The following is a 12,465-nucleotide window of genomic DNA, read 5'->3' as shown; positions in this document are numbered from 1 at the left end:
TCTACAGGACATGATGAACCTGAAGTCATGGCTGTCAGAAGCTGTGTTTGATGGTTTGGTGAAACAAGGTTTTTTTACAGTCCGAAAAACAGAAAAGTTTTGGTCTGGAGCATGGACTGACGTGGCAATTGAGTAGGTGGTAATGAGAACAATGAAGACGAGAGATGGAGGACTGACTCATTGACGAGGAATTACTCATCAAATGGATTGCATTTATGCTTCCAATCATGGAAATTTCTGTGCAATTCTGTGGCTTCACTTATGCATCATCCATATAGAACGCCCTTCCAAATTGGAGACTTTTTGTGATGAGCAACAGCACTGGTGTAACCGGTGATGAGACCATTGAGAGTCACCAAGCACTTGAGAAGGAGAATGACAGCACAAATGGAATTATTGGGTAAAACTTTAGTGATGTCAAATTCCACAGAAAAGGCCGAGTAATTCTTCCCAAAGCCCTCCAATCCAAGGTTAACGATCCATAACGGAGATAGCCCTGTCAACTCAAATACCATATGTCGAAGAATCACATTTATCAAACCGTTGAATGAATAGCTCAAGTAATATTTTCAATATGAGTTGGCGTAATCTAACAAGTCAGTCTTTTATGATTTATTTCCTTCCGTGGCTGAAGCTCTCCCAAGCTGCCTTTGTGATTGGCAGCGGTATCCTATTACACAACGTACCATGGCAGTTAAAGGAAAAGTTCTCAACCATCCTTAATAAATACGTGGCATACATGAACGGTTCCTATAACGCCCAAAGAAATCAGTAATTTTTAATGAGTGCCAAAAGAAAGGGTCCTGTCTAACGAGAAGACTAAAGACTTCACAGTTCGCAAAGCTGTTAAAGATGCGGATACTCTCATCGCCAGGGAATCTGTTGCAAGCGCTAATAGGTGCCGTACACTGACAATTGTAGGAAAAGACCTGCTATCTTTCCACTGCACTGGCCTCCCTCCTCATGCAACAACATCCACCTGCTGAAACCAGGGAAGGTCACCTCATTCAACACTGCCGAAATTCACCTTCAACAAGGAACACCTTCTCTTCCTCTACGCTCTACGTTTTAGAACGATTTCCAGCTGTCCCCAGGTCACTTTGCGGTACCCTCCCCCTCTCATCTCTAATTTTACTAGACTATTACTCAAGTTGTGCTAATTATTTCTATTAATTTGAACACTTGAGCAATGCCAATTTTTCAAATGGCGCTATTGCTCACTTTAGTGTTATATCAACATTCAAATTATAAGCGACACTCAATAATTATTATCAACTCAATAATATTACTAGTAGTAGGTAAACAATAATTGTATCCTTTCTTTTCTTCTTAGTGTCTCAGAGATAAACCCCAGGATTTCCACAAGCAAGGTTCCATTAAAATAAATCACTCGAGCCCAATCTCTTTTAATTAATTTCTGATTTTAAAGGTGTAAATTACCTCCTTCGTGGGAATTAAAAGCAAAGGTATCAAAAAATATACCCCAAAAACTTCCGCGTCCCAGTATGTTTTCATTTATTAATTAACAAAAAACAAACCTACAGGTGTAAGTTTTCTCATGTGCTACCCCTGTATAAGAGATAAGATATTTGCTGAAGGATGATTTAGCCAACCATTCAACCTCTTCAATGGATCGCCCACTCACATTAAATTTATAAGTTTTCAGATTATTATTAATATATACAAGATTCTCAGAGCAAGATCGATTCTTTAATAAGTAAGAGGACCTGTAATATTTGCAATAGAAAATGTTGCACTAATCGATGTTTCTGCGCCTTTTTTTGCAGACCATTATACATTTTTGTGTAGCGTGATCAGCAATATTGAATAAATAATGTATTTATTCCTTGCCTTCGATCTGAAATAAATTAGGACGGTATAGAAGCAATAAAGTAGTTGTCCTGTGAATTTGTTTTATGGCGGGTGTAAAATGCATAGCATATTTGGATTTATTTTCAATTAGACTTCATGCCAAGCTCATCCCGTCAATTGCCATAATTAATAATTTCTTTACGCCCCGTTTCATAAAATCTGTTGTAATAGCTTTGCTTGCTTAATAGTGCAAGATTCTCCCTCTACAAACGTTTAATATAACTACCGTGGCGCTCGTTCAAGAACTTTGCTATGAAAGGGTAGATTGTAACACGCAGTATCCCCGCAAGATGTCAATGTTTTAAAGCTGAATAATCGAAGCTTTTGATATAGGGATACTACATAATCAAAGTTTACAGTAACTTTAATCGTCAATTTGATGCATAAGCAATTCAACGGCGACAAATTTTCATAACTTGATTTAGTATTGTGTGTTACAGGAAGGCAAATAGAAGCTCCGAATCCGAGCACATGCTAAAACGTTGCATAAGACTGGAACCAACATTTACTCCGGCCTATATAGAATTAGCAAGACTTGGTGGACCTAATAATCCAAGCGTAGGACCTTTATTAATAAAGGTCGCTTCATTAAACCCCACTGATCCTTATTACATAACTTTATATGCTCACTGGCTCTTAGATAAAGGTAATTATGCTAACTTAGCTCTGCTACGTAAATATATTGTTTTAATTTCAATCTTTCAGGAAGTTATATAAAATCTATAAAATACTATTGGAAGGCGTTGGCCGCGTCAAATTTCCATCAGGAATCTATGCTTGGTGCCTCAAGGATTTTAAAGAAGTTTGGCCAATATTCTAGATTGTTTCAACTCATTACTAGGTAATTTATTTAAAATCTATACTCTATTCGTGTGTTATGTAACGTAAATTAAATTACGTGATTAATTAATAAATAATGAATTTATAAATCCTTAAATAAGGATTTATAACAGATAATTATTATCACCCAGTTGTACACACTTGTAACTGTGACTAATCTTTTTCGACTTTATGGCGCCTGCTGGCGCCCCGATGCTTGAAATATGTCCATTAACTGTTGTTTAGTCTCTTGTCACACTCCCTTCTTGTTTGATTATTACATTTCTTATACTTATTCCTTCCTTGCTCAGTCTTAATAACTTTCCATTTCTTTCCTGCATTAATCTTATCCAGAATTTCTTCTGTCATCCATTCTTTCTTACCCTTTCTGCTTCGTTCTTTTTCCACCACTTCTTTCAAAGCATTCTACTGCGTCCTTGATGCTGCACCATTCTTCTGAACTTGGTGGGTGCTTTTCCAAGCCCTACATAATACCAAAGAGTACCCATACTCTTTGATAATACACAAAGCCCAAAACCTTCCTAAGTCCCTCTACTTAAACCTTCCTGATCCTGTCTACTGGACTCTTCCATGTGTAGAGACTCCAGTTGTGATGTGCAAACCAAGTATTAGCTATCCATAGATCTTGCCTGTCACAAAATTCCCATCATAGTTCTTACCTGTCTTTTTTTCCGTATGAACATTTTCAATTTGATCATATATTTTTTCAACATCTTATTCTTAGGCGTCGGTATCGCGTGAATGGTTTCCTACCTTCTTTCCTTTAACTCTCCTCTCACATGTAACTCCTGAGGTAGTGCTCACTCGGAGAATTTGAGTGTACTCCAAAACTAAGCTGAGGAACTGTCATAATAAAGAAAGGTGCTTTTTTAGCGATTTTGTGGATGTCCGTTTTGTAATGAAAAAGAGACTGGGGTCCGTGTGCACCCCACCTGATATTAGGTGTTTTAAAAATCACCCAGTGTTAGAAAGGTTAATGTATTTTAATAACTTTCTTTATTTAAAGCCGCATGCTGATTGCATCCTCTAAACATAGGCAAATCAAGAAACTCTTGACTCCGTACGAGATGAACTACTCTCTCTTCCAATCAAATGATGCACTGCAAACGAGTAATGCTGAATCGTAAATAAAACCCTGAACCCCTATCCACCGTAAAGCGACACACCTATTAATACTGTCAATTTCTCCGTTTGCATGCCGATTGCTATCGCATACTGGAAACACTTCTAACTGGAACTCGAAAATGCGCCAGTAACTGCATATTATGCCTTAGTTCATTCAATAATCTACTATGGAATTTTAGTTTGGGGCAATTGTACCTCATCCGCTAACATTTGTGCTCTACAGAGCTATTCGCGTACTAGATTTAACACCTTACGGAGATGATAACTTTAATTAATTTGGAAGTTAAATTTTTTATATAAGGGAAAGATCTACAAATCTTGTTAGGTTACATTTGATGTTGAGAACTTGATAATTGGTTTGGAAGTATATTTAACGTTGAAAAAATTCATTTGTGAAGCAGTTTTTTAGGTAAGGAGTTCTGAATAAAAGTGTAAAAGGCTTTTTATAATTGCTTTCCTTTAAATATGGGTGAAAAATTTCGTTAATTCTATTTTTAAGTGATAAAACTAAATTAATTTTTCTTATACTTTGTCTGACGCTGCTAATGGCAACGAGTACTTTTTATACGCTACGAATACCAATTAAAGCACAGATGTTTAAAATGTCAAAAGGCTCATCAGTAACTCCATATAATATTATAATATAGTATTATAACGGGCGATCAAATATGAGTGGCGGTCCTGTCGCCCGTGGAAGTTCAAGTTAAGCACGATTTCCCATGTAAACAAAAATTCCAAAGATGAGCAACTCATTTTTGATCGCACAGTAGATTTAGTAACTTTTATTTTCAATAGCAAAATCGAAAAAACTAGAAAGGATCATATGAATTTAAAAAATTTAAAAATTGAAGTGTTTTTAAACTGAAGGATTTGAAGAATTTTGTGATTCTGAAAGTTTTGAACACTCTAAAACCAGAAATAATTCGAAGAAACGAGAGCATTCCCCAAATATAAAGGTTTTGATGGAACTAATAAATACTCTGAAGAAACGGTAAAGCGCAAAGCGATGGAGGATCGGAGGAAGCTGAAATATCTGAAGAAGCGAAAGAATATGAATTTGGAAATACGAAAAGAATATCAAGTATGCAAAGACTGAAAGATTTTAATGCAAGTTAATGACAGAAGAATCTAAACAATCTGAACCGCATATGCAGAATCCGTCGAATCGCAAAAGCCGAATTTGATGAGACGGAATAATTCGAAGATCGTATCAAACTGAACAATGGGAAATTAATAGAATTAACCTGAAACATCCGGGAAAATACAAGAATTCGAAGAATCTGAATAAATGAAATATCGAAGAATCAAAAACCTAGCAAAGAAATACCGATTTTAAAGAGTCTGAAACATCGCAAAAATATGTAACGATGAGGAAGCAGAACAATGCGAACAATAGGAAGAGCCCAAAGTATCAGCAAAATGCGAATAACGATAAGAATCGGAAGAAATGGAATTTGAAGAAACTGAAGAAAGATTCCTAGTTCTTGATGTATCTGTTCCTTCTATTAAGCAAAAGTACATCGTTTATCCAATTATTACACTGTAAGTTGTGACTGAAACCTACACTACAATATTCATTATCTTCAGTCTACGTGCTAAAAACACCGTTGCTGTGGTAGGCGAACATTGGGTTATTTTACATTATTGTGAAATTCTATTTCCCACTACGGTCGTTTTAACAAAATATGGATTTGGGACTATTTAGCTTAACTAGAAATACCAATTTTGGATTAATGCTTTGGATTTTAATATTTGTGCTTAAAGCATTTTTCCATTTTCGCCAAATAATTAAATCCATCAAACAGTCCTTTAGATACTACAAGAATAAAAAGTTAGACGAGTTCGTCGGAAACCTAATTAACACCCTTTCACCGTGTTAATTAAAATTTGTTTACTAATCTCTATCTGAAGATTTCTATGTTTAAGGTACAGGATAAATGGGAAATGCGTAATTGCAAGATAAATAACTAAATAAAAACTTTTCCTATTAAACAACTACTTATATAAAACGATATAGAGGTGGAAACCTGGGAAACTTGTGTGATACAAGTATAAACTACCTTTAGAAAGCTATGAAATATGTTTAGGTGCTTTAACTTGATTAGTTTGTAAATATCTCGAAAACTACTCAGGCTTACGTTTTAGGTGGCAGTCTATAATTCGACACCGACGTGGAGAATCTCCCTTAAACCCTCATCTGTACTTGCACGGGTGGCAGTTGAAGACTGAACTTAGTGGAAAAGCCAAAGCATATGATCCAGACAATACATTGATACCCGTATGTACTACTTGCACCCCTATTGTTATATTTTTCTTAATCTGTTTCAGGTCAAACATTGCATTTATGTTAAATCCGTCAACAATCCTACCCCTAAGGACATTTCTTCAAATTGTACTTGCAGAACATCGAGTAAAACGGTTCTGTGGACGAAAAATGACCCTGTGCGTAAGTGTAACGTTAACCGGACACGTTCAAATAAATACAAGCCTAGTACGCCAATAATGATTCAACATTTACTGGATACCGCCTAAATGACTTTGTATTCAAATTGTGATTTCGCAAATAGTGTTGTAAAATATGTAAGAATACCAATAAATGTTAGTCAGTTAGCTATTAAATTATGAATAATAAAAAAATGTAAAGTATATAAATTATTTTTGACAAATTGTAATATGGTGAAGTCAAACGAATGAGGTATAGTTGTTATTAAGAATGCTTGCCTGTTGCACATATACGCATATGGTATGTTTCTCGCGTTAAGTAGACTTAGAATTGAATAAAATGTGATTTATAGAAAGCTAAAGGCACCGTTCTGCAAAACGTATAATCTGGCCATCGCAGTACCTTAAAAAAGCTTAGCTAGTCGAGTGACGATACCTGCAATTTCTTCATAACGAAATATGGATATTTACAACATATCTTAATCGTCTTATAAAACGCGCAGTCTGATTTATTTGTTACACGGTAGTGTCTAACTATTAGTAATTTCTTCAATTCATGTTCAGGCGCTGAGCAAGGAAAAGACTTTAATTTGGAAATTTGCAAAGAACTGCAATGACCAGATTATCAAATTATTCCACAATTTAGCTATTAAAACTTATTTAAAATCCAGACAGTATTATGTAGAATTTAAGCAATAAAGCTCAAGCATTGTACGATCAGTATATTTTTTAATTATACTGTCCAAGTACTTTTCGCCAATAAGATATCTCATTATTGTGATGTGCAAGGGTAAACGCAGTGGAATTGACCCTAAGCTGCTTTGGTTTAAGTATTTACACTTAATTATCTACTTCTAATAAGTTCTCGAATTTATATATGACGTTTGTTTAAGGCATATCAGCAGTATTGGAAGTCAGTATTTCAAAAAGAAGTATCTACGAATGCCCCCAATTCTTGTCCTATTCTAGTTTATTCGTGTGATGATGCACAAGATACTTAAAAAAAATTAGATAGTTTTGGGGGTTGTTAATGTAAAATAATAAGAACCAAAACCGGTAACAGTGTTTTTAGAAAGTTACAAATGCTAATATTTTTTAAATTTATGTAGTGAAGCAATATTCATAGATATATTTTGTTATAACCTATTGTTTAGTATTACATAGCTAATATTAAGCTCTTTAACTTAGACATTTCAAATACCATAGGTTACCTGTAAGTATAATAATATATAAAGCTACTTAAGAGACTTCCTACTTGTAACGACGATTTCTTTATTAGACGGGGGCCATTTTAATAACTCTGTATACTGACTTAACCAGACAAGGGAAGTATTGTCGCTATATCCAATGGTTTATAAGTTATATTATGTAATAAAGCGTCCTTTAAAACTTGTATAGTTTTTTTTAATGTAGTATTTAATAAAGTTTTTTACAGTCTGCTAAGAAGTTTAGCTTAATTAATGGCCATGTATCTTGTCTACCCCATCATTCGTTGATTTTATGAATTTTGTATTAAGGATCAAGTTATGGTAAAGCTACTAAAGAAAAAGAAATGTCATTATAAACCATAACGAAATTCGCTAAAATCCTTTAACAAGGCGAGCAATTTTTGAATTACATCTTTGTGTGATTATTTGCGTTCAACTTAGTTTATGGGAATTTGAGCTTGTGATTGCGGTAAAAGCTATCACATTATTCACAATTCTTACGGCTATATGCACCCACACACAACTAAAGTGCGCTTCTGGCAATTTTTCTGTTCAAAACTCATGAAAAAGGAAATTCCAGTTCTTATATGCATAGGTACATCTTTGACACGTTACTAAATTAACTCATTTTTTCTTACTTCCATATGTGTGAATTCATTTCAACTTTCTTCTTCCGTATATCTTTGACTAGTTTTGAGATTTCTCTAGCATCATTATTACAAGATTTCTTCTTTCTTTCAAACTCGTTTGCTTCTCCGTTGTATGCGTACCTAATTTATTGACCTTCGTGCTCTCCTACGAAGTCCGCTATCAAAAATTTGCGAACCTACTTTGAAATACTTTTTATTTTGACAATGATGAAATAATTTAGTATTTCTGCTACTCCTCAAATTTTCACTCGTAAATGTAGGTAATTCGGAGGTATCTGGTAATGCAAATTATAATCGAGCATCTTTGAGATAGAAGAATTTGAGGTGACATAATGACAAATTAAAGGATTCATGAGATTGTACGAAAATATAAAAGTGGTAGCCTCAAAATTTTATTTGTAAACATCCTGTGGTTTGTGATGAAAAATTCCTCCGTTAGATGTGGCATATTGTCGGCCAATCTTTTGAATTCCCCACTCGTTTTGTGCTTCTCCTGGTCTCTATAAAAATGTGATTGTTAAGACTTCGAGGAACTTAATTCCTGCACCTCTTACCGACCAGAAATCAGAAACAGGTTCCATACCAAGCAGTATTACGTCCCAGACTAGAAACCCAGAATTACTTTTAACTTATTTCCGTTTTGTTTTCATTCACACAGAGCTCTGAGCTCTCCTTTTTATTTCATTATTATTCCCAGACCTGTTAATTTGGTAACTAGTTTTATTTTGCCGTTTTACTCGCCCGTCTTACTGGTGTCGTTAATCCTTGTAGGGTTAAAACCCTGCGTGCTTTACGCTACCTTATACAGCAGTGGTATCTTGTGTTTATGCATTCGCTCGATAGATCGGACTTTAACAAAGTATCATCATCTCCGTGCTTGACGTTCGATTCAACTGATTTTGAGGTGTCGCTTGAACCGTGTGGAAGTTTCTTTGAAGGGCCGTCACGTCGCCAGGAAGTTAAGGAGAACGCTGCCTGTAATTCCTGTACCTGAAAAGAGACAGAGAAGTGGCAAGGAGGCACAGAAGTATCACTGCCTGCCTTTCGTTTAGGTAACTAAAATCGCTTTTTTTTGTACTGAATTTCGTGACCCTGTATACAGACTGATTCAAATTCGAGGGTCACCATGGGAATCTTGAAAAGCTGTAAGAGGTAGGTAGGTAGTTTAAATTTGGTAAAGATTCGTATTTAGATGCTTAACAAAATGCCGTTGTGAAACTGAAAAAATCCAACTACTTTCGGAGATCCTGAAAAAAACGAAACTTTGCAAAATCATTTTCATTTTTTACCGAAGTGGTTTAAAAAGATATTTCAAAATAAATGACACATCATTATGGCCACTTTTGTCCGTCTACAAGATGCTTGTTTTAAATTTTAAGTCTGAAGTTTCGTCTCTAGTGAATCATCATCACCCTTGTTTCTTCTTATGGATTTCAAAAATGTAAATATCACTATTTTTTAATGAGCATTGGCGCTATTCGTTCGTAAAAACGCAAGAAGCTACGAATATATACCACCCCAAGACAGAGTTTACCACGCAAAAAAGAAGATATTTTAACAATACTTAACAAATAGTGATGTTTACATTTTTGCGATCAGAAAAAAATTCTCTATTAAAAAAAGTAAAAATGACTTCAATAAGAAAAAAACGAAGTTGATGTTGTGAACCGGAGAAGCAACTTTCCAAATTTAAACTACCTACCTATCTCTTACAATTTCCGAGATCCCCCGGGGGTCCTCAAATTTGAATCAGCCTGAAAAATAACTTATGGGATGCCAGAAGGAGAACTTCAGCACGACTTAAGAGTGACTTATGGGGAAATTCAGAAAAAGCTTTTATAGGCAGAATAAACGAACTTTGATGTGAAATATGTGATGGAAACAAAAAATGCAACTCAGGAAAACTTAAGGAGAAACTGGAGGAACAAACAATTTTAGAGAAACTTGATAGCTTGGAGAGAGTTGGTAGGAAACTTGACGCGAAGGCAGATGTAAGGGATTTGATGGGAGGAACAAGGGTAGAGCTTGAAGAAAACATAAGGGAACTTGAAAACTTGGGCGTACGTAGGAAAAGAAAAATTGGAACAAATTCTCGAACGAACATAGCAAGGACTTGAGAACTTTAGAAAATAATTTGGCAGATACTTGAGAGTAGCTTGAGGAAAACGTAAAGCGAATCTCAGAACTTATGAGAACTTCAGGAAGATGTAAGAGGGGCCTGAACGGTACTTAAACGGCAGTTAATGAAAAGTTGAAGGGAAAATCAAGGACATTTGAAAAGGGTTTAAGAGGAATAGAGGGGGAGGTGCAATGAAGCCACCGATATTAAGCACAAATGACGTCACCATTCACGTCATTAGTGCTTCATTGTGCTTCACACCAGAAACCGGACACACCTACCGTTCAGGAGATATAAAGCCTCAAAGTTAGAGGCCGGAAGTTACCCACAGCTTTTTTATTATTAAGCACAAATGTCGTGATCTGGCAGAATCCTTAGTGTTTCACACAAGAACGCACAAATATCGAAATGGGGGAGAATCCTTAGTGCTTCGTTGGTATTCATTCGTGACTGGAAGTTAGTCACAGAATTTCTTGTTAATGCAAATAGAGCAATCTATACAACACTCTTCTGCTTCGATCTGGAAAACGATTAGCAGCCAATTCTCTGGATAAATAATTCCAAAGGCGATATAGGAAGTTTCAAAAATGCAAATCTTAATTTAAATTTAATATCTCGTTCAAGGAGTATTGTTATATTCTTAGCGCATTTTCCAACTCATGCTGGAAGGCGCTATTATGGCCAATTTCTCCTTCCGTCCTTCCGAGACCTTAACTACTTCTAGTTTTCAAGAAATTAAGTTCGTTCTTTTTGCCTTCGGTAGCTTATAGCTCTGGCACCTCAACCAAAGAGTAATAATTGGTTACTCTTTGCCTCAACCAAGAAAATCTTGGCGATTAATGGGCGCACGCGCAGGCTGCGCAATGTCACTTTCTTTTTATGACAACTTTTTTTTTAAATTTCAACCACAGATGCTTGTAGGAAAGAGACAAACATCGCATGTTTTAAACATCAGCCGTGTTCGTTACGTGAACTTTCGGGAAGTACTAATCAATTAATTCATCAATTCATGGCGCCTTAAGGCGAAAACCTTTATTCATTTTTTTACATGTGCGATGTCATAATAAAACAAGCTGGGATCAAATGTGTTTGATCCTTCAATAGAACCTTGAAGCAATTAATTAAATACCCTGACAACGTTTTTAATTGCGTTAATAACTTTACAATTCCTAACAGTTGCTAAAGATCCATCGCAGACCACAGTTTTTCGGTTTGAGGCACCACAACGCTTCCAGTCTTTTAGCTATAGAGGCCGGTCCACGAAAACCGTTATCTAAGAATATTCAGGCTCTGATTGATTTAAATCTAAAAATTGGTGTAACAGTTTTTCATGATCTATTGAAAAAAATGTTATCACGATTATTTCACTTCCTGTTGTGTACCGGATGTGGATAGCAACTTTCTAATTTTAAATAGAATACCCTGTATTTTATTGCTTTTTCGAAATCAAAATGAAAATTCATGTCGATTGATACTATATCCAGCAAGAATGATTTTTAAGTCACTCAAGATTTTTCAAAATGTTTGACGTTTGACTGCTTTTCATTTGAGCCCTGTACCTATGACTCCGTTGACTTGAATGTCAAAAGTAACTTTCAAATGAAACATACTTTTTTTGCACTTTCAAATGTCAGCTACACCTATCTGTTTGCTTTTCTTTTTATTTTACATGTTCTAAAATTGTGACTATTAGGCATAATTAGGAGGACTGGAAATAAATGCGTTGCGAGTGTACCATTCTTGGAAACATTACCTACTGGTTTCACCTTGACGCTTATTTGACGAACATTTTTGAAGACAGATGCATTGAGCTCATAGATCTCTGGCAGTGGCCTCTTAGATCTCCAGATATAACGCCACTGGACATTTATGTGTGGGGTCATAAAAAACAAAGTTTATTTCGCATTGCTTTTTGTGAACTGGAAGTTAGTGTGAGAAGAGTTTTTGATGAAATGGGCGCAGTAGAAATTCGAGAGGTATTCACCGAATTATGCATTGATAAAAAACGTCACGTAGAACAAAACCTCATTTGATGTATGTTTTTTATTTTGTCGTTTGCTATTATCACCTGTTTCTCTTTATTGTTTCATCTCCATTTAACTTTGTGTTCATTAAAGTAAATAGGATTCCTTTCATATTTAGTGATATAAACAGGTTATAATAACAAACGAACTACGGATGATAACAATTATAATCACAAAAAGATTTG

At 35.3% G+C, this 12,465-nt stretch overlaps 1 protein-coding gene across 2 annotated transcripts in view; it reads left to right on the top strand.

The window, feature by feature from the left end:
- LOC116166700 (protein O-mannosyl-transferase TMTC1-like) overlaps positions 1–7,656 on the top strand; it is a 435,955-nt gene extending 428,299 nt beyond the window's left edge. The window contains exons 5-8 of one of the 2 annotated variants that reach the window (XM_031481777.1): positions 2,313–2,518; positions 2,578–2,713; positions 5,983–6,115; positions 6,166–7,656. In XM_031481777.1, coding sequence (XP_031337637.1) covers positions 2,313–2,518; positions 2,578–2,713; positions 5,983–6,115; positions 6,166–6,369 — 679 coding nt within the window. In that variant the 3' untranslated portion in view covers positions 6,370–7,656. Of the gene's footprint in view, positions 1–2,312; positions 2,519–2,577; positions 2,714–3,718; positions 3,857–5,982; positions 6,116–6,165 lie in introns of those variants that run through there. The other variant, XM_031481778.1, reaches the window with a different exon arrangement.
- The last annotated feature ends 4,809 nt before the right edge of the window (positions 7,657–12,465 follow it).

This window comes from Photinus pyralis, unplaced genomic scaffold, assembly GCF_008802855.1.
Source record: "Photinus pyralis isolate 1611_PpyrPB1 unplaced genomic scaffold, Ppyr1.3 Ppyr1.4_LG3b, whole genome shotgun sequence".
NCBI classification, from domain to species: domain Eukaryota; kingdom Metazoa; phylum Arthropoda; class Insecta; order Coleoptera; family Lampyridae; genus Photinus; species Photinus pyralis.
Note: the sequence above shows the minus strand (reverse complement) of the source record. Positions and strands in the feature narration are given on the sequence as shown.